General features: G+C 56.0%; 1 protein-coding gene across 3 annotated transcripts; it reads left to right on the top strand.

Annotated features, from left to right (window-relative positions):
• Nucleotides 1-20: 20 nt before the first annotated feature.
• PDGFB (platelet derived growth factor subunit B) lies at nt 21-21,572 on the top strand. 3 transcript variants are annotated; one of them, XM_032267199.1, is made up of 7 exons: nt 21-1,128; nt 9,386-9,482; nt 11,725-11,814; nt 13,397-13,602; nt 14,901-15,045; nt 19,426-19,576; nt 20,103-21,572. In XM_032267199.1, the coding sequence occupies exons 1-6, from the start codon at nt 1,066-1,068 to the stop codon at nt 19,548-19,550; spliced, it is 726 nt and encodes a 241-aa protein (XP_032123090.1). In that variant the 5' UTR covers nt 21-1,065; the 3' UTR covers nt 19,551-19,576; nt 20,103-21,572. The 3 variants fall into 3 exon arrangements, with proteins under 3 accessions (XP_032123090.1, XP_032123089.1, XP_032123091.1); XM_032267198.1 differs by having other exon boundaries at nt 22-1,128; nt 19,954-21,572; XM_032267200.1 differs by having other exon boundaries at nt 23-2,026; nt 19,954-21,572.
• Nucleotides 21,573-27,994: the final 6,422 nt, after the last annotated feature.

Here is a 27,994-nt window from a genome sequence, read left to right as displayed (position 1 = left end):
AAGAGGAAAGGCTGTCTCCACCCACCTCTCTCACTCTCCTCTTTATAAAGGCCGGAACAGCTGAAAGGGTGGCAACTTCTCCTCCTGCAGCCGGGAGCGGCCTGCCTGCCTCCCCGCTCGCCCGCAGCCTCCCCCGCTGCCTCCCTAGGGCTCCCCTCTGGCCGCCAGCGCCCATTTTTCATTCCCGAGATAGAGATATTTTGCGCGCACACACATACATACACGCGCAAAAAGAGAAAAAAAAGCCCACCCTCCAGCCTCGTTGCAAAGAGAAAACCGGAGCAGCCGCAGCTCGCAGCCCGCAGAGGACGCCCAGAGCCGCAAGCGAGCAGGCGGGCAGACGGACCGACGGACTCGCGCCGCGTCCACCTGTCGGCCGAGCCCCGCTGAGCGCAGAGCGGGCACGCCGCGCGCGCGGAGCAGCCGTGCCCGCCGCCCGGGCCCCGCGCCAGGGCGCACACGCTCCCGCCCCCCCACCCGGCCCGGGCGGGAGTTTGCACCTCTCCCTGCCCGGGTGCTCGAGCCGCCGTTGCAAAGCCAACTTTGGAAAAAGTTTTTTGGGTGAGACTTGGGCCTTGAGGTGCCCAGCCCTGCGCTTTCCGATTTTGGGGGCCTTTCCAGAAAATGTTGCAAAAAAGCTAAGCCGGCGGGCAGAGGAAAACGCCTTTAGCCGGCGAGTGAAGACGAACCATCGACTGCCGTGTTCCTTTTCCTCTTGGAGGTTGGAGTCCCCTGGGCGCCCCCACACGGCTAGACGCCTCGGCTGGTTCGCGACGCAGCCCCCCGGCCGTGGATGCTCACTCGGGCTCGGGATCCGCCCAGGTAGCGGCCTCGGACCCAGGTCCTGTGCCCAGGTCCTCCCCTGCCCCCCAGCAACGGAGCCGGGGCCGGGGGCAGCGGCGCCCGGGGGCCATGCGGGTAAGCCGCGGCTGCAGCGGCCTGAGCGCCTGATCGCCGCGGACCCGAGCAGAGCCCACCCCCCTCCCCAGCCCCCCACCCTGGCCGCGGGGGCGGCGCGCTCGGTTTACGCGTCCGGGGCCCCGCGGGGCCGGACCCGGAGTCGGCATGAATCGCTGCTGGGCGCTCTTCCTGTCTCTCTGCTGCTACCTGCGTCTGGTCAGCGCCGAGGTGAGTTGCCACAGCGGCTGGGGCTAGTTCTTCATTCATTACCTTCGCCCCCACCTTCTGACCGCCCCCTCCTCTCCCTGCAGTGAACTTTGGACCCTTGCAGCCCGCAAGCCTGACGCCAGGCGCTGGGTGACCTCCTCGGGCTAGGAGCGAGGTCCGCGGGTGACAGGCTCTAAGGGAAGGCAACAGCAGTGGCTTTCTTTCCAACCGGCGGTCGAACCTGGCTCCCTAAGCCGTTCCGCGTCGGGGGAGGGTGTGTGTGGCCCTGCCCCCCACCCCTCGGGAACCCGAGAACAAGCCCGTTCCCGGCCGGGGAAGAGGGGGTGGGGTGGCGCCCCGGGTACAGAAGGCAGCGCGTCCTCCCGAACCCACTTCGGCGCCAGCCTCGGCTTAGGCTCTGTCCTGCCACGGGCTTGCCCAGGAGGTGCAAGCTTTCGCACCAGTGCCATCCACGCCGATCTCTGGCGGGGTTCGGGTCCCACCCTGGCTCCCGGTGGGGGTCCGGGTGGGCGCCCTCCGGCAAGCGCAGAGCATGCCCGGCCCCAAAGCACTGTCTGGTAGCAGCTTGTGTCTCGGGCGCGGGGGCTGGGGGGTGGGTAACAAGGAGAGAGAGATAGAGCTGGAGAGACGGAGGGACAGAGGCGCAGGTAGGTTTCGGGCACTCAGATAGGGGAAGAACTGGGGGCTCTGAAGGAATCCAGCCCCGGGGGCGCTGTGTGCCTGAGGCCTCGCCGTACCTGTGCCCGCGCCCTGCGAGAGGAAGCACCTCTCTCCCCCGCATGCAGGGTGCGGAGCGCGCCGCCTGCAAAAGCCTAGCTGCACAGGAGATGGGGTATAAAAACATCTACGGGAGCGCTGGGGTCGGAGCCGTCCCCACCACTCCCAGCCTCACGTAGCGGTGAGTTGGCAAGTCTACCCGGAATCCAGGTGGGAAAGGGGGCGGGGCGGGAGGACGCGCGCGGTGGAGGGGAGGAGAGGGCAGCCGGGAGCGCGGCGTGCCTGGGTCCCGTCCCACCCCCGTCCGGTCGCGGCCAGGAGTCCCCACCTCGCCCGCACCTCGCCAGCTCCAGGGGGGTCGGCCCCTGCAGCCTCCTGCCAGGCGCAGGAAGGAGGCAGCGGCGGCGAAGGGGTTAAAGCAGAGGGCTCGGAGTCCGCGGCCTGGCCTTGGGCCGCCGCCAGCGCAGGTTGTTTTGACCACGGAGGAGCAGTCGCCGTCTCCTTTTGTTCTCGGGGCTCCTAGAGGGCCGCAGGCCGCCCGCCCGGGGGCCCCGCCCTTCCGCGGCGGTCCCCAGCGGCCGGCACCCGGGAGGGAGGACACGGGTCTCGGCCTGGCCGCCTGCAGGCCCCTCCCGACGCCCCCTCCCCGCCTTTGCGGCAGCACCCCGGGCCGCGGCCAGCTGTTGGGGAGGAGGTGGCCGGCCGGCCCCAGCTGCCGCCTCGCCTCGCCGTGGGACCTGGGGGCTGGGCCCGGTGCCAGGGCGTCCTGGGAACGGCGGCGCCCCGCGGCTGCTCTCCGCAGCCCACCCCGCCCGGGCCCCCGACTCGCTCACTCACCCCACGCATGCACACTCCTGGCCGGAGGCGATGCTGCACTCCGGCGGGCGGGCGCGCAGAGCGACGGGCACGCACTACCGCGGCCGGGTCGCGCGCCCGCCGCCGCCACGCCCGTGCACACGCGGGACACACGCGCGCGCACCGCACACAAACGCACGCAGGGACCCTGCACGCGCTGTCTAAACACACGTGCGCGCACACCCACACACGTACACAGGCACGCACGGACCCCCGTGCACCCAGCGCCTGGTGCTCGCCCCCGCGCAACAGGTGGGCCCCCCCCCGTGGGCCCCAGCACCTCACCACCTCTGTAGCAGCCCCATTTCCTTCCTAGCGTCCTGTGAGGGAGGAAGAACCTCCCATCAAGCCCCAGCTCCACAGCACCCACTTTTTTTTTTGCCTTGTCAGGTCAGCCCCTCAAACCTTACCCATATTCGACTGCTTTTTTTTTAACCACCTCCTCGTGGCGGAAAATGGTGGTGATGTGACTCTGAGGGGCATTGAGGTGTCCAGACCGATTCCCCCCTCGCGTAAGCCTTTATTTGAAAGTGCAAGGCTGGAGGGACCTGGAGTGTGCAGCTGCGGAGGAGGCTCCCACCCCTGTCTGCTTCATTCTCTTGGCTGATCTCAGCGTGCCCCTGGGAGGCTGCTGCTGACAGCTGGATGTTTCCCCAGCCTCCCCTTACCATTCCCAGCTCTGTCCAGCACCTCCTCCTCCTTTCCCACAGCTCTGCAGGCTCGTGTATCTGGGGTGGAGGCTGCCGCACAGAAACTGCCTTTCTCCTCACTTTAGTCGAGCGTTCTTGAACACATGGCCACAGGCACAGTGTATGTAGTGCTTTGCGGTTTATGAAGCACTTTGCTGCTAAGCCTGAGTAAGCCTCAGGCTAGCCCTGGGGGAGGAGACCTGCATGGGGATCACAGCATTTGGGGGCCAGTCTGGGAAGGAGCTGTGATGGCCAGTGCTGGGAGAGTCGAGGCAGGCCTTCTGGTGGAGGAGGCCATGGAGCTGGCCACCTCCTGGTCATGCTTGGACTAAGCTTTCAGTGGAGGGCAGGCAGCCCTGAGGCAGGGCTGCGAGGAGGGTCTGCTGAGGCCTGTGAGGTGCCATCACCACCCGCTGAGCTGGTTTCCAGGAGGGCGAGTCCTGCTGTCACAACAGGTCTGGCCTCAGCACCCTTCTCTGGAAAAGAGTGAAGGGCTCCACAGCGCTTCGCCACCCAGCTTCCTCTGGGTTTGCTAATGGCCCTAGGGGGCAGGAGACAAACTGCTGGAATCCAGAGCCCTGGAGGTGTGCAAGAGCAGGTCAAACAGAATTTGGAGGATCTGGTGCAAAAGCCAGGAAGAGTGTGTGTGTGTGTGTGACAGAGAGAGAGGCTGATTGAGCAGGAATGCTGAGATGTTTACCATGGGCCTCATAAGTACCTCTCCAATCTTGTCTTCCCCTCCCAGCATTGAGGAGCCTCTTCTGTGGCAACTCTTCCCATGTTCTGCTTTATTTCATTGTTTATTACCTGCTTTCCCCACTGGAGTGTCAACCCCACTGGAGAGCTTTCCTCCTGGTCCCCACTGTTAGAACAGTGCCCAGAGCACTGTGGACAATCAGTAACTATTTGTGCAAAGAACAGTGAGTGCTGGGTTGTGGGGGAGGGCAGGCCCAGGCCCCCTAGGTGCTCCAAGGCCCGAGTGACTCCTCTGCTCCAAGGGCAGCGCCCCCCTTCTCTGCCCTCTGGTGGGCATCAGTCTTTCAAGGTCTCCCATCTTGAGAGAGAAGCATGTCTTTCTCTTCTCTGTCTTGGGACTTGGGCTGCCAGGATTAGACAGGACAGAGGAGAAGAAACAGAAAGAAAATCAGACTGCAAAGGTTCTGTGTATCTTTAGCTGGGGCTAAGTTTCTGCCACCTAAAAAAAAAAAAGAGAGAAGACTGGATTAGCTCAGAGTTTCCAAAGAACAGTAGAATCCCCTGGCCTCGAGCTGGGATGGGGATAGGTAGTTATTGCTGTGGCTGCCAGTATTATAAATGGCTGGACTAGCTCCTCTCTTCCTGCTTTAATTTCCCTCTGCTCCTGCAAGAGGTGGGGAGGCCAGGGTGCCGGGCCCAAGTGAAGGAATGGAGGCTGAGCAGGAGGGTCCCAGGCGCGAGAAGGAAGGGCAATGCAGTTTGGAAACACTGGTTCTAATGGCTTATGTGGTTTCCCCCGAGAGGGCTTCTTTGAAGGAGTTGGTTGGCTTTGGCATCTGATCTAAATAAGGCCTGCGACTCTCAAGCAGGCAGGCTCTGGGAGGCCTCATCAGCTTCTTCCTCTGCCAGACAACGCCCCTGGTTGCTTGGGCCTGTGTCTCCCTCGGTAGGAAAGGCAGGCGGGCTGGGGAGTGTGTATCTGTGTGTGTGTGCTGGGCCCAGAAGGAGGGTGGGGTTCCAGCCCCTTTGATCTGCCAGCCTGGTCGGGAGCAGATCACTCACCTGGCCTCACGCTTGCTCGTGCCCTTCCTACCTGCTGCAGCTGGTGCTGGGGCGGGGTCAAAGGAGGCTGTTTGCCTTGGCTCCCATGGCTGGCTTTGCCCCAGCTGCTGCCTTGCCACGCCCTCGCCCTGCCAGAAACCCCAGGCCTGAGATCTGGGGCAGCTTCTTCAGGGTGCCAGGCCTCCTTTCCCATCTTTGAAGGGAGCTGCCCACCTGGAGGCCTGGGGAACCTGTGCTCAGGAAAACCAGGCTCCTGGTGGCTCACCTTCCCATACCAAGAGGAGCCTCCAGCTCCCAACAGGTGCTCATGCTCGTCATCCACAGAGGATTGCATCCTGGAGCTGAGCACAGGCTGAGTGTCCCCCCAACCCTCACCCACCCCCAGCCCCGGAAGGGCCCTGCCAGCCCACGAGGCCCTAGGCTCTGCCAGTGTGGACGTAGGGTACCATTTCCTGGAGCCCAGCACAGGGGATAATACAAAGTCATGCACCCTTCCATGGGCGGGCAGCTCTCCACCCACTCCTTGTCATCCTCAAAAATGTCCTGCGCTGCTGGCCCTGAGCACGTGTGCCACTCGCTGCTGCCCACAAAGGAGCCATCCGGAAAGAATGATGATGACAGTGACAACTTATTAAACACCCATTATCTGCTGGTGGCTCTGCTCTGTACAGTTATGCCTCCCAGTAACCCCGGGTGAGGTATTATTAGCCCCATTTAAAAGATGAAGAAGGAGAGGTTTTAGATGGTGACAAGATTCCAAGAATCCATGTTGTGCCGGCATTTGGAGCCCTTGCTTTTTTCTCTGCTATAGGATTTCTCAGCCTCTGCACTACTGACGTTCGGGAAGCCTGTCCCATGCCCCGCAGGGTGGTGAGTGTCATCCCGGCCTCCACCCACTTAGATGCAGGGCATGCCCCACATTGTGGCCACCAATGTTGTCACTGTTCCTTGGGGGCCCAGTTGGCCTTGGTTGAGAACCTTTGATGTGAGACATGCTTCAGGGTGAAGAGACAACACGAACCTTGTGTGATGCTGAGGGCCAGTGGCCTCGGATCTCCGGAGAGGGAGGCTGAGGCGCCCCATGGTGGGCTGGAAGGGGTGGGTGTTCTGGAGCCTGGGAATGACCCAGCTGTGCCACTTCCTGACTGTCTGGACCTGTAGCTGCTTGTATAATTTTTTTCTAAGCCTCAGTGTTCTCCTCTGGAGGATGGGGATACAAATACTGCCAGCCTCTTAGGATTGGTAGTTTATACGGCGTTTTTCTCACTGTGTGGCTTGTAGCTGGCACTTAAGAAATGTTAGTTGTGGTATTATTATCAAATCCAGGGGCTTGTGGTGAGTTCTGGGCATCTAGTGGCCAAATTACCAGAAGCCTTTGCAGGGATGGCTTCCCTGCTCAGATTAAAGGGACTCTAGCAGCTCATTTGCATAGAGATTGAGGAAGAATATCCCAGGTGGCCCTCCTGGCGGAGGAGGTAGACGAATCATCCTGAACAGATCCTGGAGAAGGATAGACTCCTTCATGCATTGGACCAGTATTTATTGAATATCGACTGTGTGCCTCTTCCACATCCTCAGACCCTATCCTGGGCCCTGTCGCACTCAGCTTTGTAGGGTCTGAGTTTGTTTCTGTAAAAATGCCCCTTTGTGTTAGGGGCATGGGTCCGGGGTGTCCACTCAGCCTGTTCTGGGCGTCTGCCTCCTCTGCCGTGGCTGGCAGCTGTGGCCAGCTCTCCAGTGGGCAGGAGATCTTGGCGCAAGCACTACGTGCCATTTGCTGCTAGGCCTTTGCGCCCCTCCCCTGGGGGGTTCACTGAATCTTATACTCCACAAACACTTCTTGTTCTCCTCCTGCCAGTGATCCAGGGAGGCCTGGCTGGGCACCCGGCTTTGGCATTTTCTCTGCTCCTTCTAACACCTCCTGGCAGAATTAGAATTGAATTGAATGTTCTTCAAGGCCCTTGATTCACAGATGAGAGGCAGGACCATCGGTGCAGTGACCAGCTGAGGTCACATGGCAGTTGGTCTGAAGGCGTGGGATCTGGCCCTCTGGTCTGCCAGTTCTGGGTTTGACAGAACTCTCAGGGGAAGTGGCTTTCGCTGGTGTGCACTGGAGACCAAGCCCTCTGTTCTGTGGGTTGGGTACTTTGTCAACATTTGGAGAACACCAAAGGCGTGGTGTCTCTTCTAAGGTGGAAGGAATGAACTTGAACTTGCTTGAGGGCGGGAGGAGGCAGGCCGGGGGAGATAGGGACAAAAGTGAGGGGCAGCAGGGCCCATACCCTCCTCCGTCTCGCACGTGCAGCTCCTGGCTACCCGGATACTAAAGGAAAGACCCTAGTTCTCAGCCAAGCCCCGAGACCTTTTTTCCCTCGAGTCGCTCAGCAGCTCTTAGACATTGGGCAGGGTTGTAAGCTCCATGTTCAAACAAAGACTTGGAGACTCAGGGGTTTCAGGGAATGATGTAGATTTAAAAGTGGTCACCCCACCTCCCACCCTGAATCTCCTAGCTCCTGGGTCCATGTGGGTGGCCAGAGTTGGTCATGGCTGAACCCCTGGAGGTGTTCCTAGACTTCATGGTAAGCTGGCAGAAACAGAGCTTTTGGAGAGAGCCCCTTGAGGCTGGCTGCAGGGCCGAGACGTGCTCTTCTCCTTCGTCCCTCGCTCCTCCTCCGCCATCAGGCAGTGAGAAGGCAGCAGACCCTTTTGTGAAGGTGGCCTGCCGCAGCCCCTCTGAGCCCCTCTGACGTTCGGCTTGGGGAGTGTGGAGTGGACCAAGAAGGGCCAGAAGTCCTCCCTTCTTAATCCAGGGAAACTGAGGCAGAGTGATTTAACCCGAGGTTCTACAGTAGTATGCCAAGCCTATCGATGCTCCCTCCAGTGCTTTCTGTCCAAACTGTGCAGCCTGAGTGCTTGTGCCTGCATGGATGTGTGTTTGCAAGTGTGTAAGTCACATGTATGTTGCTTGCACGTAAGTCATGTGTGTGTTTGCATGCATGTTCGTAAGTCATATATGTATTATTTACAGATGTGTAAGTCACATGTGTGTTGTTTGCACATGTGTAAGTCATATGTGTGTTTGCAGGTGTGTAAGTCACAAGTGTTGCTTGCATGTGTGTCGTGTGTGTTGCTTGCATGTGTGTCACATGCGTATTGTTTGCATGCATTAAGTCACGGGCGTTTGCATGCATGTAAGTCACGTGTGTTTGTACATGTGTAAGTCACACATGTGTGCTTGTACACGTGTAAGTCACGTGTGTGTGTTTGTACGCATGTAAGTTCGGTCTGAGCCTTCTAGCATGCAGCGACATCTTAGAAATTTTCTTTGCTTCTCCATGGCTGGTGGTCTGGATTGTGCTTCTCAGTCTCCTAACTGCCCTCGCCTCTTTCCTGGGATCTCTGTCACCAGCCCCTTAGATCTTGTGGGATGGAGGGGGACGTGGCTGTGACCTTCCTACGGGGCTGCTCTCGTGTCATTGTGGGACCTGTGGTTTCCCTGGAGGAAGCCCGGCTCCGAATGAGGCCTGTTAAAGTGCTTATCAAGTTTCGAGTGTGTTTGGCAAACGGCCAAAGGGGCTCTAAAAATAGGGTTTGGTTGGGCACAGGGCACGGGTACGCTTTCAGGTTTCCCGGCTGTATCTGAGGATTCCCTTTTCGCCTCCTTCAAGTGAGAGACCTCACAGTTACCGCTAGGACCTGAGGCCTCCTGAGGCCATCGCACTCTGCGCACATTTATTAAGCACCTCTTATACCCAGGAGGCTGGGAGTACAGGCTCTGTCATCACAAAGGTGTGGGTTTGAATGCAGCGTCTGCCAATAATTGAGCCTCTCTTTAAACCTTTGTTTTCCCTTCTGTAAAATGGGGGTGAGATTGGCCTTTGGAAACGCTGGTTGTCTTCGCCGTCAGGTGTGGAGTGAGACTCAGAGAGAAATCAGATTTTGGTGCCTTCCCGGAAGGTGTAGTTTGGTGGGGGAGACAGACATAGACAAGTCCGACTCAAAGCAAGCTGGGGTTCCTGCTGGGGGTTGAAAGTGCAGGATCTGAGCTGGGTCTCAGAGGCTTCAGCAAGTCCAGGCCCCCAGGCCTTTGTGTGCCTGGTCCTCAGGCCTGGATCCTGCCTGTCCATCAACTCCGTGACCTCAGAGCTTTCTGCAGCAGACAGTGTGTGGTGGGGGAGATGGCCACGCCGGAAAGCCCCGACTCCCAGCTCACTCAGCCTTTGGTGTCTGCCCGGCAGGGGGACCCCATTCCTGAGGAGCTCTATGAGATGCTGAGTGGCCACTCGATCCGCTCCTTTGATGACCTCCAGCGCCTGCTGCAGGGAGACTCCGGAGGTAAATGGAATCCTTGACCCACTCTCCAAGGAGACTTTAAGGGAGCTGGGAGGGGCAGGACAGGAGGCATCCCTCCTCCTTGACATTTGGGGAACTAGAGGCCCGTGGCAGCCCAGAGAGAGCCTGGCCACACCCATCCAGGGCAGGGCCAAGTCAGCAGACGGGCTGGTACCTGGAGCTTTGGGTGTGGCAGGAGAAGCACCCACGTGTGGCCCCGGCTTGGTGCCGAGCGTCGGGTGCCGGGAGGAGGGTAGACGGGCGGGGAGAAGGTGTCCAGGGCATCTGCTGGGTATGGCTCCAGGTGTGGGCCTGCCCAGGGAGGGTGGCACTGGAGGAGCCATCTCCCCGCCCTTCTGGCTGGGGGCCCGGTCTGTGAGGCCTCCTGGGGACACCTGGTCCCGACCAGCAGGCAGCCCTGCCCGTGCCCCACAGCTCACTCAGCGAATGGGCACGTGCTCGGTGGCACACACGTGGCGGGGCTGGCGGGCTGGATTGACAATGTATTTATAAACACTGTCTTCAGAGCAAATTCCATTCTATTCTAACCTCTGGCCTGTTCCCTGGAGCCCTGGTCAGCGGCCCCCCTGCACCCCCAGGTCCCCTTCCCTCTGGGGTTCTGTCTCTTTGTCACTTTGTAATCCTTGCCCAGACGCTATCTACGGGGGAACAGCATTTCCTGCCTTTGTTTCCTCTCCCCGTTGGGCCCCTGGCTCCCTCTCAAAAGCATTCCCGGGCCCTTTCAATCCCGCCTGTGCTGGGGGCCGGTGAGGCAGGCAGGAGGGGGCCCCAGCTGGGCCCACCTATTGTTCACCAGGGCCCCCACCCGACGTCTCCCACAACCCCCACCCTATGCCCGACTGGCTGCCCCTGACCACACACAATGGGGCAACTTCCAAATTTAGCCTTTCTACCATTTCTTTCCAAGCCTTTACGCCCCCACCCTCCGACGGCCCCTCCACACCCCTGGTGGGGGTCGGGATCTTGGAGATGAGGCTCTCAATAGCAGGCCTGTTTCAAGGCAACCATGTGGCTATTTTTTCCTAATCAACTTAACGTTTCCACAAAGCGCATCTTTTCCCCATCTCCTCCCCACCAGGGACATTCCAGAGATGGCCGGGAGAAAGGAAGGGAGCCAGAGGGACAGATAGGCTCGCTGACGTAGGGTCTGTCAGGCTGGACGGAAGCAGACCAGTCATCAGACTCCCCGCACGCAGTGCCTGGACGGACAGGCGGCAGAAGCCTTTGTCTTGGATGGGGCCAGTGGGTCGGGGCCAGAGTTGGAGCCACGGGGTGCTGTGTGGACGTGGCAGGATCATGTTCCCAATGCCCCTTCATTCATTTGTGGCTCTTCACCCATGAGAGAGACAGAAGGGTCTGTCCAGTCTTCAACGTCTAGCTCAGAGGCAGCCCTCCCTCAGCCCTCACTTCCCAGCAGCCAACCTCTGGCCATGGGCTCTAGAAAGGACCCATGTCTCCAAGGAGTGCTGCTGGCACTGAGATGGTGCCCAGGCTAGAGAAGGGAGCTCACATTTGTGACCAGAGGAATCAATAGACAGCTGGAGGCAGACATGGGGCAACAGGATAGAGAAGGGGAGGGAGACAGACACAGAAACAGGGTGAGGGGCCGGGAGCTAGAGAGACCAGGCCCTCGAAGGGCGTGTGGCGGGGGCTCTCCACCCCCAGAAGGCCCAGCTCCCACCCATCTTCTCTGCCTTCAGCTCCCATCCTCATCCCTCCCCCTCCCTCCCTCCCTTGCTCCCGCCCAGCATGGCCATTGTCCAGGGCTCCAGAGGGGCTGTGTTTCAGGGCATGCTGGTCCCCCTGGGGCTTCTGGGAATTTCTCCATTCAGCACTTCCTATGGGAACGCTGGGTGGAGGGGCACTGGAAACCGGCCTTCAGTGCCCCAGGTCCTAGCCCCGCCCTGGAGGCCGAGGAGGGTTCTCTTACAGTAGCAAAGGGGAAGGGTTATTTTTAACTCCACTGACATGGGTTCTGGCCAAAAAATGTGGCTAAAGAGCCAGGGATGCCGTAAGGGTCCACCACCCCCTGGGCCTGTGGCTGTCCTGGGGCTGCTTCGAGGGTCCCTGCTCGGGGCCAGGACCCATGCATCTATGGGGGTGGAAGGAAGGACTGCTCTCCGGAGTGGGGGGAGGCGAGCCTCCTGCCTGCCCAGAGACCCTGCGGAGGGAGCCCCTGCCCACGGTGGGTCTGCCTTGTGTCTGACTGTGCCTTCTCCTGCAGAGGAAGATGGGGCTGAGCTGGACCTGAACATGACCCGCTCCCATTCTGGAGGCGAGCTGGAGAGCTTGGCTCGTGGGAGAAGGAGCCTGGGTAAGACTGAGGCTCCCAACAAGGGTCCTTTAAATTAGGACGGGGGTCAGGGAAAGAGAATGGGGAGCTCGTCGGAGGGTTCCGAGGGTCCCCTTACAACTCCCTTTCCCCCCACATTCAGGACTGACCGCTCTGAGAAAGCAAAAGCATCCCTAAATGCCTGTGTTGAGTCATCACGCCCCCTCGCCCCCACACTATCTGTTTTCTAAATATAGTGCTTCGAAGCTCATTTATTCCTTATTTCCACCCTGGAGGTAGATATTATTAACCCCATTTTGCAGAAGTGGAAACTGGGGCCCAGAGAGGGGAAAGAAGTAGGTGAGGTCACGCCGCTAGAAAGCAGTAGGGCTGGGATCCCAACCCGCTCCCCTCGCTTGAACCCAGCATGGTCCCTGGCGGGCGGCGGGTCTCTTCTGCGGCTAAGGACTGTGGCCTGGGCTGGTAGACCTAGAGCAAAGCCCGGAACTGCCTCCTGGTCCCTTGCAGAGACCAAAGGAGACAGTAGATCACTAGGTCCCAGAGAAACCCTCCCAGGTGAGGCAAGTGCCCCCTCAAATCCCTCCTCTTCTTTGACCTGGAGTCCCCAAAACACAGCAGTTAGTGGCTGGAGGAACCTATGGATGAATCAGGCGGCCAAGTTCCACCCCCAATCTGTGCATGTGGGTGGGATACTTAGCTCTCAGAGCCTCCCATCCTCTGTGCGTGGGTGGCAGCGGTAGCCTCAGTGCCTGCTGTAGGCTAGGCTCACCTCACTTCACACCTCAGATCCACAGGGGAGGGAGGCACTATTATCCCACTTCATAGAGGAGGAAACTGAGGCTTTGAAAGCAGCAGTGATGCAAGAATCCACAGCACCGTAAGACAGCAGTGCAGGCGTGGTTTCCAGCTAATACGGTACCTGCATAACGATCACAGGTTGAGCAAGCCCATACATGTGTGAGATCATGAAGAATAATCAGGCCGGGCGTGGTGGCTCACACTTGTAATCCCAGCACTTTGGGAGGCCGAGGTGGGTGGATCACAAGGTCAGGAGTTCGAGACCAGCTTGGCCAACACAGTGAAACCCCGTCTCTATTAAAAATACAAAAATTAGCTGGGCATGGTGGGGCGTGCCTGTAATCCCAGCTACTCGGGAGGCTGAGGCAGGAGAATCGCTTGTACCCAGGAGGTAGAGGTTGCGGTGAGCTGAGATGGTGCCACTGCACTCCAGCCTGGGTGACAGAGCAAGACTCCATTAAAAAAAAAAGAATAATAAAATAGTTACGTGCCAGCAGAGGGAAACAGACATTTACCAAGCATTGACAACATGCCCCACGCTCTGAATTTTCTCTCTTGAAACCTACAGTGGTTCTTGGGTGTAGATGTCATTGTCCCATTTTGCAGATGTGGAAATGGAGGTTAAGCACGGCTCAGCTACCTGCCCAAGTCCCGTGGCTGATAACAGCCACAGATTGAAACCGGAACCCTGGGGTTGAAGACGTGAGAAAGAGCAGTCCCGGGGGCACCCGCTGAGTTCCCCTGCCAGGCAGGGGAGGACTCTGGGCAGCTGCACGCTCCTGACTCAGGTTCCCTCTTCTCCCAGGTTCCCTGAGCGTTGCCGAGCCAGCCATGATCGCCGAGTGCAAGACGCGCACCGAGGTATTCGAGATCTCCCGGCGCCTCATCGACCGCACCAACGCCAACTTCCTGGTGTGGCCGCCCTGCGTGGAGGTGCAGCGCTGCTCGGGCTGTTGCAACAACCGCAACGTGCAATGCCGGCCCACCCAGGTGCAGCTGCGGCCAGTCCAGGTACGCAGGCCCCGCAGCCCCCCGAGGCTGGCCCAGGTGATGGGTGAGGGCCGCCCTTCTGGGGCTGGTACCTGGCCAGGCTTCCTTGACTGGGCGGAGTGGTGTGTCGAAGGACATTCCTGATTTGTTCCTAGGCTCTGTCCAGAGACACCCACTCTTGGGAAGTTTTTTCTGGGCAGGTGGACTAAGGCCAACATGAGTCCTCTGAGGTGGCCCAGGCCACTGTAGCCAAAAGCCTGTGAAGAGACGTATTTGCAGACATTTGTCTGACACTCAGAATGTTCTGGGCAGCTGCTCAGGTTTCCCCAAAACTCTCTCGATTCAGGGCTGTCTTGAGAAAGGCTCAGGTGGGTGCCCCTGCATATTTCACACCCGCTCGTGTCAACAAGCTGTGTCTTTAACAAGGAGGGTGCAGAGAGGCCCACCAGGTGACCGACACCATGGAGCTGGGGCAGGTCCCCTGACCACAGTGGAATGCTGACTCTGCCTCTCTTCAGAGGGATAGGGGATACATACACTGGACTCAGGGAAAATTCAGAGTAGAGGCTGTCACAGGGAGCACACTGATCTCAGCCTGGATGGGGCAGGGTCAGAGAAGCCAGAGCTGTTTCTGCTTCTTGTGGAAAGGTTCCTGCACGTGCCAGGCCAGCCTCACCCAGAGGCTGGGCAGTGGGCACTCCTCTAGCTCAGTCCCAGCCCCTGCTTGATGCTCTGCCTGCTCGACCACACCCCCTTCTCCTGCCACCAGCCCGTGGCCCCTCTTCCTGCCCACCTTCCCTCCCTGGCTTGGGACCTGTGCCCGGGACTACGAATGTCACTCCACCCCACCGCCCACTCTTGTGGTATCGCCTGTTCTCAAAGCTGCCAGCTCTGTGGATGGACACCTGACCTCTGACCTCCCTGTCCCCACCTCCCTCCGAGATGAAGTCTCCCCCCACTTCCTTCCAGACAACCATCTCCCGCCTCTGCCGCAGCCCTGACCTTGGCTGGCGCTCCGGGAATGAGGATACCACAGGCCCTAGCTCAACCCGGAAATGCCTTTCTGGCTCTCCGTCTCTGGGGGCACCGAGGGGGGCCCCAGGTCGGGAGGGCTTGTTTTGATGGAAAAGCTATGAGGAGGGCAGAGGGCAAGGTCCTGCTATTGTTTGGGCCAAAGCGTTTGCCCCACAGCCTGCTCTCCAGGCTTTCGAGGAAAGATCCATGCAGGGGACACCGGGATGGGAAGAGCAGGCCACTCAGGCTCCCTGGACTCCTGGCTGTGTGGCCTCACAGAGGCATTTTGTGGCTCTGTCCTCCAGGTGAGAAAGATTGAGATTGTACGGAAGAAGCCCATCTTTAAGAAGGCCACGGTGACACTGGAGGACCACCTGGCATGCAAGTGTGAGACAATGGCGGCTGCACGGGCTGTGACCCGAAGCCCGGGGAGTTCCCAGGAGCAGCGAGGTAACCACCTCTCCAGGGTAACCACCTTTCCAGGCTTAGTCCTCAGCTCCTTTCCCCTGCAGAAGCTCCCTTTCCCTTTCCCTGGGGGCAGGAGCCAGTCTTAAAAATGGAGATGGGGCCGGACGAAGTGGCTCACACCTGTAATCCCAGCACTTTGAGAGGCCAAGGCGGGTGGATCACCTGAGGTCAGGAGTTCGAGACCAGCCTTACCAACATGGTGAAACCCCGTCTCTACTAAAAATACAAAAATTAGCCGGGTGTAGTGACGGGTGCCTGTAATCCCAGCTACTAGGGAGGCTAAGGCAGAAAAATCACTTGAACCTGGGAGGTGGAGGTTGCAATGAGCCGAGATCATGCCATTGCACTCCAGCCTGGGGGATAGAGCAAGACTCCGTCTCAAAAAAAAAAAAAAAAAAAAAAATGGAGAGGGGATGAGACCTGCCCCCTGTGAAATTCATTGGAGGCTTTCTTTCCATCTTGCTGAGAACAAGCCAGATTCCTCCCTGGCTTGGGGGCCCTGCATGAGAATTAGCCCCTGGCTGGCCCTCTGGTCTCTGCCATGTAGGACCCTTCACCTATGCCACCCTCACCAGGTAGGCGTCTTTCAGTGGCCAAATGAGTTTCTGCCCCAGGGCCTTAGCACACACCACTGTGGCTGAAACACACTTCCAGCTCTCCACAAGCCTAGCTCCTTCTCTTCACTGGAGTCTCAGCTCAGAAGTCTCCATCTCTTGGAAGTCTGCCCTGGCCACCCCGTCCAGAGCAGCCCCATTTCCAGTCTTGCTACCACAGACTCCTGCTTTGTTAGATGTGGGCATGGGACAGTGGAAGGAATCTGGGTGAGAGAAAGCTCCATGTGCATCGACTTCAGATACTGGGCAGCTTGTCCTGGGGGTGAGAAATCAAACTCATTTCTCGTACCCTTGCGCGGGGGAATTAGGACAAGCGGGGAAAAAGACACTGGAGTGAGATTTTGGCTCCATACAGCTAGCTGGTGATCAGTCAGGGGTTCAAGGTGGAATTCACAGCATTGGGTGGTAGTGAAACCCCATCTCTACAAAAAGAAATGCAAAAATCAGCCAGGCATGGTGACACTTGCCTGTAGTCCCAGCTACTTAGGAGGCTGGGGTGGGAGAATCGCTTGAGGCTGGGATGTCGAGGCTGCAGTGAGCCGAGATGGCACCACTGCACTCCAGCCTGGGTGACAGAGCAAGACTGCCTCAGGAAAAAAAAAAAAAGATTAATATGATTAGATGAGCATTTTAAAAAATCACATACGTGATAGTTCTTTTTCAGTAACTTTCTATTATTAGAGACAGGACAATCTCTTAATTCTCATTTTTTATTAACAAGCCCCTGAAGACGAGGCTGTTTCTTGGCCTCTGTGTCTTATTCCCAGAGCTGAGCTGAGTTGCTAGATGCCATGGAAAGACTGATCGTTTGACAGCTTCAAACTGATGTGTTGTAAATTATTGAGTTAACATAGGGGATGATTTCTCTATTAAGGGAAAATTATACATTTTTTCATTTTCTTTTGAGACAATCTCACCCTGTTACCGAGGCTGGAGTGCAGTGGCACGATCTTGGCTTGCTGCAACCTCCACCTCTGGGTTTAAGCAATTCTCCTGCCTCAGCCTCCTGAGGAGCTGGAATTATGGGCACTTGCCACTATGCCAGCTAATTTTTGTATTTTTAGTAGAGATGGGGTTTCACCATGTTGGCCAGGCTGGTCTTGAACTCCTGACATCAAGTGATCCACCTGCCTTGGCCTCCCATGGTGCAGGGATTATAGGAGTGAGCCATCACACCCAACCTCTTTCTTTTTGCACCCAGGCTGAAGTGCAATGGCATGATGATAGTTCACTGCAGCCTTGAACTCCTTCGTGGGCTCAAGCAATCCTCCCTCCTCAGCCTCTGGAGTACCATCACGCCCGGCTAATATTTTAAATTTTTGTAGAGACAGGGTCTCGATTTGTTGCTCAGGCTGGTATCAAACTGCTGGGTTCAGGTGATCCCCCCACCTCAGCCTCCTAATGTGCTGGAATTATAAGCATTGAGCCACCACACCTGACCTTCTTTATGTTTAGAATGAGTTACTTTATGTATTTGTTTCACGTGATTTTCTAAACCAGTTTCTTGGGAGGTGCATTATACCAGTGAAACGTAGATGACATAAAGTCCCATCATTTTAGTTCTAGTATTTTGGCTGAGTATGACAGTGTTTCTGTCACTTATCCGTGGGCCAGGCTCACTGGTGGTGTGGCCTCTGTCATACTGTGGTCGGTGTGAGACCTCGGGCTCAGATCTGCACGCTGTCACTAGAGCAGTGTGGTGACCTTGTGCTTGCCTAGGCTTTGCTTAGCCCAGTGTCCTGCTGATGGCCCAGGCTCTGGGGCAGAAACACCTTGTGACCTTCAGTGACCCTCCTGATGTCTTCTATCTGAGGAGACCTGAAGCCCACTCAAGTCCCTGAACTGCTAGAAAATCTGCCCATTTGCAGAGATGGGATAGCTGCCTCATGGGAGCTGGCATCTGTAAGGTGGGAGGTCAGGTGTCAGAGCCCGGCAGGCTAGGAGAGCTCAAAAGGCTCCCAGGAAGAGACTGGCCTTGAGCTCAGCTGTCCCTGCCAGGGTGGCCACCTCGGACACCAGGAGGGAAAGAAGCGTAAGAGCTCCCCTTGACCGAGGTTCACAAGCATCGTTGTTTGTGCTCAGTGGTTAGAAGTGTGTGCTCTAGAGGCAGATCCCTGAGTTCAAATCCCAGTCTCTTGGCTTCAGTTTCCTCATCTGTTAAGTGTGGGTAACAGCACCTGCCGGTAACAGCACCTGCTGTAAAAGGAAATGAGCGTAGAGCAGCACCAGGTGCATGGTGAACACTAGCTGGGGGTTTCTGGCCATTTCCATGTATTGTCTCCTAACGCTAGGAGGCCAGGGCTGCTGTCTCCTCTACTTTAAAGATGTGGAAATCAGCAGGGTGCAGTGGCTCACTTCTGTAATCCCAGCACTTTAGGAGGCCGAGGCAGGTGGATCACTTGAGGTCACGGGTTCAAGACCAGCCTGGCCAACATGGTGAAACTCCATGTCTACTGAAAATTGAAAAATTAGCCAGGTGTCATAGTGCATGCCTGTAGTTCCTCCCAGCTACTCAGGAGGCTGAGGCAGGAGAATCGCTTGAACCTGGGAGGTGGAGGTTGCAGTGAGCCAAAATTGTGCCACTGCACTCCAGCCTGGGCAACAGAGTGAGACTCTGTCTAAATAAATAAATAAGTGGACATCGAGGCACAGGGCATTTAAGTGACGTGCTCCAAAGTGAACAATATGTGGGAGAGCCCAGATTTGAGCCCAGGAGGGTCAGATCCGCACCCTGAGTTGCGGCCCATCACAATGTACCGCTTCTCAGAGTGGCACGGGGCAGGTGGCAGGTGACAGGCACAACTATCTCGAAGGCCCAGCTCCATGGTGGGAGTGTGATTCTGGCCCAGAGCCCAGTGGCCTTCCCATCATGTGACCGGTTGGGGCCGAGAGGTTGGGAGGAAACCTCAATAGTAGGTCAAGCCAAGGAACATAAGAAAAAAGTGAGTTGTAGCAGCTGCCGTGTGCTGACCGCATCTTACTCTGAGCGTTGTATTATCTCTCCCAGGCCTGGGGGCTGGCCAGGCTCAGCCGGGCAGTTCTGTGGGCCCCTGTACTGGTTGCAGTCAGCTGGAGGCCTGGGCTGTGGTCACCTGGAGGCTCAACTGGGACAGCTGGGCCTCATTTCCTTTCCCTGTAGTCCAGGGCCTCTGGCTCTATGGGGAGAGCCAGTCCCCACATGGCCTCCCATGTGGCCTCTCCAGCAGGGTAGCCAGACCTGATGTGTGGTGGCCCAGGGACCCCAGAGCATGAAGGTGAGAGCTGCCAGGCCTTCTTAAGGCCTCTGCCTGGAACTGGCACGGCACCACTTCTGCCTCTCTTGTTGGTTAACCAGATCCAGCTCCAGGCCAGATTCAAGGGGCAGGGCAATAAACTCTACTGGTCAGTGGGAAAAGACAGAGGACTCGAATCCATATTTAGTCCACCAGGCTCTGTGTCCGGCACTGTGCAGAGAGCTTTGCCAGCATGTTGTCATTGATTCCTCCCACCAGTCCTATGAGGCGGGCAGTCTTATTGTCCCCATTCCACAGAAGGAGTTGCTGAGGCTCAGAGAGGTTCAGTCATTGTCCCCAAGGCCCGTACAGGGCTGGTGGGCAATGGAGGTGGGATCCTGGACCCTGTCCCAGATTCCCCTCCTGTCCCTTTCCCAAGCCCAGAAGACCAGGGGAGGTCTGTGGTAGGCCTAGGTCGGGGGAGAGACCGTCCCAGTGGTCCACATGCTGATGAGGTCTTTCTTTTTCTTGTGCAGCCAAAACGCCCCAAACTCGGGTGACCATCCGGACGGTGCGAGTCCGCCGGCCCCCCAAGGGCAAGCACCGGAAATTCAAGCACACGCATGACAAGACGGCACTGAAGGAGACCCTCGGAGCCTAGGGGCATCAGCAGGAGAGTGTGGGCAGGTGAGGGCCAGGCGGGGAAACTGAGGCCCAGAACCCTGTGTTTCCTTCTCCCTGGCCTGTGGATGGGGTCAGGGAAAATAATTTTTCCATATAAAATCCGGCCTCTGAGCCTTGGCCCTCTCTGCCTAGTTATCAGCTGGGGCCAGGTGGGTGGTGGGATTTGGAGACCCCAGCCCAGCTGTGTCCCCACACGCCCTAAGAGAATGGGAGGTCTAAATCTTAATTCCCAGCCCCTCAAAGCCCTCAGCCCTGTGCAGGCTGGAAATCAGGGGTGATTAATTGACCCAGCTCCCTGTCTCTGGCATGGGGGAGATATGAATGTGGGTTGGACCCTCTAGGCTGTCTCTGACCCCCGCATCTCTCTGCTTGGCCTGCAGGGTTATTTAATATAGTATTTGCTGTATTGCCCCCATGGGGTCCTTGGAGTGATAATATTGTTTCCCTCGTCCGTCTGTCTCGATGCCTGATTCGGACGGCCAATGGTGCTTCCCCCGCCCTTCCACGTATCCGTCCACCCTTCCATCAGAGGGTCTCCTCCCAGCGGCCTCCAGCATCTTGCCCAGCAGCTCAAGAAGAGAAAGAAGGACTGAACTCCATCACCATCTTCTTCGCTTGACTTCAAGAACTTGGGATAAGAGTGTGAGAGAGACTGTTGGGGTCACCGTTTGGGGAAAACCGGCTCCTTCCTCTGCACCTGGCCTGGGCCGCACCCAAGCGCTATGGACTGGCCGAGGGACCCTGCACGTGGCCCCGAGAACCTCTCAGCATAGCCTGCCTGATCCCTGGACCCCTGGCCAGCTCTGAGGGGAGGCACCTCCAGGCAGGCCAGGCTACCTCGGACTCCGTGGCTAAGACCACAGACAGGCACACAGACTGGAGAAAACCCCTCCCACCATGCCCAAATCCCAGTCACCTCATCTCCCTGGCACCTCTGTGAACAGTGGCTTCATTTTGTTTTCACTTTGAAGACGTGGACTCCTCTGGGTGGGTGTGGCCAGTGTACCAGGTGGCTGGGTGCCCTCTCAGATGGGGTTAGAGATCGAGTTTACTATTGAGGTGGCTGTAGATGGTAACCTGGGCGTCCCCTGCCTCCTGCCACCCCCTGCTTCCCACACTCCACTCTGATTCACCTCTTGCTCTGGTTCCTTTCATCTCTCTACCTCCACCCCGCATCTTCCTCTTGTCCTGGCCCTTCAGTTTGCTCCACCAAGAGGCTCTTGAACCCTTTATTAAGGCCCCAGATGATCCAGAGGCCAAGGCAGCAGGGGACCTGCCCATCCTATTCCAACCCAGCCAAGACTGCCATGTAAGGTTGTGCAGGGTGTGGACTGCACAAGGACATTGTATGCAGGGAGCACTGTTCATACCATAGATAAAGCTGATTTGTATATTTATTATGACAATGTCTGGCAGATGTAGGTAAAGAGGAAAAGGATCCTTTTCCTAATTCACACAAAGCCTCCTTGCGGACTGGCTGTGCCACTGATGCAGCCTGTGGCTTGGAGTGGTCAGATAGGAGGGAGACTGTGGTCGAGGCAGGGAGGCAACACTGCTGTCCACATGACCCCCATTTCCCAGAGTCCTCTGCTCCAGCAACTGCCCTTCCAGGCGGGTGTGGGACACCCGGTAGAAGGTCTCTAAGGGAGGGTGCAGCCCCTCTTGCTCACACCCCTCCCTGCTTGCACACTTCCCCATCTTCGATCCTTCCAAGCTCCACCTCTGGTGGCTCCTCCCAGGAAACCAGCTCGTGTGCTGGGAGTGGGGGAGAGAAGGGAAAAGATCCCCAAGGCCCCCTAGGGATGGGATCTGAGCTCCCACCTCCCTTTCCGCCAACTGCACTTTCCCCTTCCCCTCCTCCAAAACCTGCTTCCTTCAGTTTGTAAAGTTGGTGATTATATTTTTGGGGGCTTTCCTTTTATTTTTTAAATGTAAAATTTATTTATATTCCGTATTTAAAGTTGTAAAAAAAAATAACCACAAAACCAAACCAAATGAATCTGCTGGAGGTCTGTCTGTTGGCATCGTGCATGACAATTAACCTTTCTGCCTTGGCAGGATGTGCCGACAGCTTGCCGTGTGTTCCTCTCTCTCTGGGAGCCTCAGGCGTGATCGCACACACTGGCGCACGTGCGCACACGCACACACACTCACACATGCGTGCACATACACGCAGGCCTGCAGCTTGGGGGAGGCCTCTGTCTAGTGGGAGGAACAGACACACAGGTCATTCTGTCAGTCTTGGTCCTAATAGATTGCCCCATTTACTTGGGGCGCAGCTCCCGACACATGGACCTGTGCCTGTCCCTGGTAGTTGATGAGAGATGGGTTTCCACAGCCTGAGGGTCTCCATAGAGGAAGTGGATCCTCAGGATTGTGGGGTGGGCTGGCTGTGGGGAGGGGGTGTCCACTGCAGGGAACACTGGAAAAGTCCCAGAGGGTAAGGTGGGATTTGGAAGGAAACAGCGGAAAGCAGGATCTGGGGTCTAGTGTCTGCTTAGCCCTTAGCCAGCTGTGTGGCCTTGGGCAAGTCCCAGACCTACTCCGGCCAGAGAGGATGAGGAGAGATGCATGGCTTCCAAGCTCCTGTGTTCTGTGATTTCTCTTTCTCATGAAGACTTGGGTACCAGCCCACAAAAAAGAGGCTAAATGTGTGGACACGGTGGCTCACGCCTGTAATTCCAGCACTTTGGGAGGCCAAGGCGGGTGGATCATGAGGTCCAAAGTTTGAGACCAGCCTGGCCAACATAGTGAAACCCCATCTCTACTAAAAGTACAAAAAGATTAGTCAGGTGTGGTGGCGAGTTCCTGTAATCCCAGCTACTTGCAAGGCTGAGGCAAGGAGAATCACTTGAACCTGGGAGGTGGAGGTTGCAGTGAGCCAAGATTGCGCCACCGCATTCCAGCCCACGCAACCACGCAAGACTCTGTCTCAAAAAAAAAAAAAAAAGAAAAAAGAAGAGACTAAATGTGTTCTAGGTCCCACCTGCGGTGTGGACTGGGGCTGAGAGGGACCCAGGAGCTAAAGATCTGGCTCTTAAGTACAATCTAAAACAAAAACCATTTTGCCCCCTGAAGTAGTGAGCTCCCTGTCACGGAAGTGTGTAAGTGAAAACTGGGTAACGATGTGGCTGAGGTTAGACTGAATAACATTTGGGCTCCCTGCAATTGATTGATAGATTGACTGATTTATTCCTTCACTCGCCTTATTGAACCTCTGCCCTGTGCCTGTCACAGCCAGGAGGTTTCATAGGTAATTTGATTTGAATTCATCCTGAGGTTCCTAGCCTTTAGGAAATGGAGTCCCCCCATGGTGGCAGTGGGCCATGCAGATCAGAGGAATCTGTTTACCTGGCAGCTCCTACCCCTGTCTGTCCAATCCTGACTGGGGCCCTCCCTTCTCCCCTAAATCCCCAGGGTTCTCAGTTCCCTGGGGACAGGAGAAGGATCTGGCTGGGAGGAGGAAGAGACAGCTCCATCAGGAGACAGACATCAGAGGTCAGATGGAGCACCCAGTGCACGCGGCATCCTGGCAGCTACCAACAGCTGGGCTGTGCCGTGATTGCTGCAGGCACTTCCCAGACAGAGCTTCCTGAATCTTTCCCCTTTCCTGGGCATTTGCATTGGCCCCATTCACCCATCCATACTTTTGCCCACTCACCCATTCATCCATCTATCCACCCACCCACCTATCCATCCATCCATCCATCTGCCCATCCATCCATCCATCCATCCAACCATCCATCCACCCATCCATCCATTCATCCACCCACCTATCCATCCATCCATTCATCCATCCACCCACCTATATCCATCCATCCATCCATCCATCCAACCATCCATCCACCCATCCATCCATCCATCCATCCATCTATCCATCCATCCACCCACCTATCCATCCATCCATCCATACATACATACATACATACATCCGTCTACCTGTCCATCCATCCATCCATACATACATACATATATACATAAATACATACATCCATCCATACATAAATACATACATCCGTCTACCTGTCCATCCATCCATCCATTCATCCATTCATCTATCCGTCCATCTACCTGTCCATCCATCCATCCATCCATCCATCCTCCTTCTTCCTCCCTTTTCTATTTTTCACCCTGACCTACTCCCAGGCTGTGTTGTTGTCACCTCGTTCTACGACCTCTAAGGAGCTCGGTGTCACAGAGGAGAGAACACATCAGACCCCCATTGGTCACTCCTTCTGCATGACCTTATAGAACTGTTGCACAGCTTAGAGACATGAGGATTGAGCCCCTGGCACATATTTGGCCTTTGGTCAATGAAGAGTTATCTTTTTCCTTTCAGCATCCTGAAGTTGGCTGATCGCAGCATGGTGGACTAAAGATGGAAAGAATTGAAAGAATGAACACAAAATCATAGAAGGATTAACAGCTCAGCTGTAGTCAATGCGCGTGCGCTTACTCAGGCACTGTCCCGTTATTCTACTCAATTAACCTGATGATACTTGTGATGCAGGGCAAGTAAGCCCCAAATTAGGGCTTACACCAGGAAGGTTCTTGGCTTTTCTCAGGAAAGAATTCAAGAGTGAGCTGGTGGGGGAAGAAAACATCTCTATTGAAGTGGCAGTGTTACAGCTCCGTGTCTGCTCCTGCAGAGCGGGGCTACCCCACAATCAGTGTGCTGGGGGTAGCAGTTCGGGGGCAGTTATGCAGTCGTATTTATACCTCCTTTTAATCATAGGCAAATTAAGGGCAAATTATGCAGACATTTCTAGAAAAAAGGGCAGTAACTTCCAGGTCATGGGTCGTTGCCATGGAAGGGGTGGTAATGTCTGGGTGTTGCCATGGCAATGGTAAAGTGACAAGGCACACTGGTGGGCATGTCTTATGGAGAGGTGGTTTTGCCTCTTCCCTGTTTTAGCTAGTCCTCAATCGGGTCTGGTGTCTGAGATCTGACTGTGGAGTTGAGTCCGGCCTCCTGCCTCACTTATAGCCCTCCTGTTACAGATGAAGCGACAAGGGCTCAGCAAGGTTCACCCCCACCACCGACTTCCTGTACAGTTATTTCTCCTATAAATGTGGTAAACGACCAAGTCCACAGTGCCCTTGTGGGGAGATTCACGGCATGGATTCCAGATGTAATGTCAGGCCCTCCTTCATTGAGGGAGGTCTGGGTTTGCAAACTAACTCAGGTCTAGGACTGGGGGAGGAACTGCGTGACCCTGTCTGGGGGACACTGGAGGAGAGGGTCTCAAGTCAGACCCCTATTTACCAAAACCAGACTTTTCTGGTTGTAAAAGCCACAGGTCCTTGTGGGTTCCGGTCCATTTTTGCCCTGGGGAACTTGTGATCCATTAGCTCCACACATCCCTGTTGGTCAGGCTGTTGGGACAACAACTTGGTCCTGTGCCTGTTTTATTTTTTGAAGACATAGTTTTGCTTTTGTTTCCCAGGCTGGAGTGCAATGGCACGATCTTGACTCACTGCAACCTCAGCCTCCTGGGTTCAAGCGATCTCCTGCCTCAGCCTCCTGAAGTAGCTGGGATTACAGGTGCCCGCCACCACACCCAGCTAATTTTTTGTATTTTTAGTTGAGACAGGGTTTCACCATGTTGGTCAGGCTGGTCTTGAACTCCTGACCTCAGGTGATCCACCCACCTTGGCCTCCCAAAGTGCTAGGATTACAGGCGTGAGCCACCGTGCCTGGCCCTGTGCCTGTTACAGTGATGCGCCCCCACCATCCCTGGCAGTCATTGCCACCTCGGGACTTCTGCCATCCTAGGTCTTGGTTTCCACTCCAGGAATCCAGAGGCGGACCACTGGCCGGACACCTTCCCTGGAAACTAAGACATTCCAAAGGGCATTGGGCCCTCTGCAAGGTGGTTCGCTGAGTGGGTATAGCCCCAGTACGTCCGGCTCTCAGGCATTATGGTTAAGGACAAGAGGCCATCCATTCTCAACCCACCCCTCTGGCTCTGTCATGCCTTGGCGTCTCTGTCATCTCCAGGTGGGGGTGTCACCTCTGCATTGGTCTTCACCTCACCTGCCAGCTGACGAACCAGCTGTAGAAACAATCAGGGCCGCCCCCCAGCTGATGAGGTTGGCACCTGCATGCAGGAACCCTTGTTGGTGGAGCCATGTGGATGAATTCAGCCCCATCCAAAGTTGCATTCTCTCCTCCTGGGTGTGCGTCCTCAGAACCCACTCACACATCTTGCCCAGCTGTCTCAGGATGGGAAATGACACCCTGCACAGGTTTTGGTTGAGATTGCTCTTTAATCCTGCCCCTCAGGGCCTCCTGCCACCTGACTCCCCCTGAAGACACTGAGGATGGGGGCCACATGAGAGTCATTACAAGTTCCCTGCTCTGGCAGGACCAGCCGCATCAGACAGTGAGGAGGGGCTGCTCAGCTGGCAAGGGGACTCGGTGGGGAGTGGAGTTTCAGGGTGTTCCAATCAGCAGGACTCCTCCCTAGAGCTGGTGAAGCTGTGACATCACTCATGATGTAATTTGCCATTCTGTGGGCTAGTTTTGAGTTTCAATTTTGGTCACCTCAACCTTATGACAGCAAGAATTGGAAAACATTTTTACTGTGGTCATAGAAGTCCTTAGCTTTCTTTCTATCCTTATTATTATTATTAATATTTTTTATTTTTTTTAAGACAGGGTCTTGCTCTGTCACCCAGGCTGGAGTGCAGTGGTATGATCACTGCAGCCTCGATTTCCTGGGCTCAACCTTTCTCCCGCATCAGTCTCCCAAGTAGCTAGGACTACAGATGCACACGTCATGCCCGGCTGATTCTTCTTTTAGTAGAAAAAAGTAAAAATGGGGTCTTTACTTAGTAGAAACGGGGTCTCGCTATGCTGCCCAGCTGGTCTCAAACTCCTGAGCAAAAGTGATCCTCCTGCCTCGGCCTCCCAAAGTGCTGGGATTACAGGCATGAGGTACTGCACCTGGCGCAGAAGTCCTCAATGTTTGATCTGGGTCTTGAGCCACGAATTCAGGAATTTAGGAGACAGGCTTTAACAGTCCAGTGCTGTGAGAGCCCATTCAGTCTAATTCCTCATTCCTTTCATTCTTTTCTGAGGCAATGAATTCTCAATGAAGCTTTGTTTTCAACCGGGTCTTCCTTCCAGGTGACTCCAGGTGGCAAATCTGACATCCTGCTTCCCCTGCATGCCATGGTTTCCAGATCTGAGCCCTTATGATGTGCCGAATTTTTATTGACTTCAGCCCCAAGCAGTCCAGATAACCCATTCCGGCTTCTCTGAGCTTCCTCCAACATCCACCGCCTGTAACCACTCCTGACACCAACTTCTATATAAGGCAAGGTTCTTAGTTGCAGGCTACAGAAACCAGCTCCGGTTAACTTAAGAAGAAAAGGATGTTCAAAGAATGGATATTGAAAAGGATATTCAAAGAATTCCGGGTGACTCATGCCTTGCTGAGCGGGCTGGAGACCTGGGTTTGTGGTATGCAAACAGGATCAATCCTCCCCGATACAGCCTGAGGTCAGTGCTCTGAACACCTGTTCAACACCGCAGCCCCTGTGACTGGAACCTCCCAGCTGAATACCCAGCACTGGGCACCGTCGTTCCATGGCTCAGCCAGAGACATGCTCTGCTTTTTCGCAGCACTGACTTTGTTGTTCAGTCTCGAGTTGGCACGCCTGATTGGTGAGCCTCACAGACTTCAGCTGTGTCTGAGAAAGGGTGTAGTGGGGATTTTTAGTTTCTATGCAGGGGGGGTGGTCCCTGGGTCCACAGTCTACAAGGTACGGTTCAGATGGTGCATGGTCAAAACAACGAAACAGAAGTGGAATGTCTATTTCATTCTGTAGTGTGTTTCTTCCATCTCTTCTGGAAGAGCACAGGATGAGGCTGCCTGCCCAGATAGCTGTCCCTTCTCACTTATGATCTCTTTGACTGTAAATTTAAGGATGAGGACATGTGTAGCTGTTTTACCTATGATTGGATTCCCAGACCCTTGCTCAGTTGGGGGCACACCGTGGGCACTCAGTACATGTTGGGTGCTGGAGCATGTCTTGTGGGGACAGGGCTAATGTTAAAAGGGCACCAAAAATTCTCAGTGACCAAAATAAATCATCATTTCATGCAATATGTATATACTTTTTGAGGCAGAGTCTCGCTGTGTCACCCAGGCTGGAGTGCAGTAGCGCAATCTCAGTTCACTGCAACCTTCGCCTCCCGGGTTCAAGCAATTCTCGTGCCTCAGCCACCTGAGTAGCTGGGACCACAGGTGCACACCACCATGCCCGGCTAATTTTTGTATTTTTAGGAGAAATGGGGTTTTGCCATGTTGGCCATACTGGTCTGGAACTCCCAACCTCAAGTGATCCACCCACCTCGGCCTCTCAGATTGCTGGGATTACAGGCATGAGCCACCGCGCCTGGCCTCATGCAAT

This window comes from Sapajus apella, unplaced genomic scaffold (genome assembly GCF_009761245.1).
Source record: "Sapajus apella isolate SASKATOON/1434 unplaced genomic scaffold, GSC_monkey_1.0 scaffold166, whole genome shotgun sequence".
Lineage (NCBI taxonomy): Eukaryota > Metazoa > Chordata > Mammalia > Primates > Cebidae > Sapajus > Sapajus apella.
Note: the sequence above shows the minus strand (reverse complement) of the source record. Positions and strands in the feature narration are given on the sequence as shown.

What these genes read in the sequence shown, in the direction of transcription:
- PDGFB (XM_032267199.1), top strand. Translation starts at nt 1,066, where the DNA reads ATGAATCGCTGCTGGGCGCTCTTCCTGTCTCTCTGCTGCTACCTGCGT. An exon ending in TCGTGGGAGAAGGAGCCTGG is followed by an intron (nt 11,815 to 13,396) that starts GTAAGACTGAGG and finishes CTCTTCTCCCAG; the next exon opens with GTTCCCTGAGCGTTGCCGAG. An exon ending in GAGTTCCCAGGAGCAGCGAG is followed by an intron (nt 15,046 to 19,425) that starts GTAACCACCTCT and finishes TTTCTTGTGCAG; the next exon opens with CCAAAACGCCCCAAACTCGG.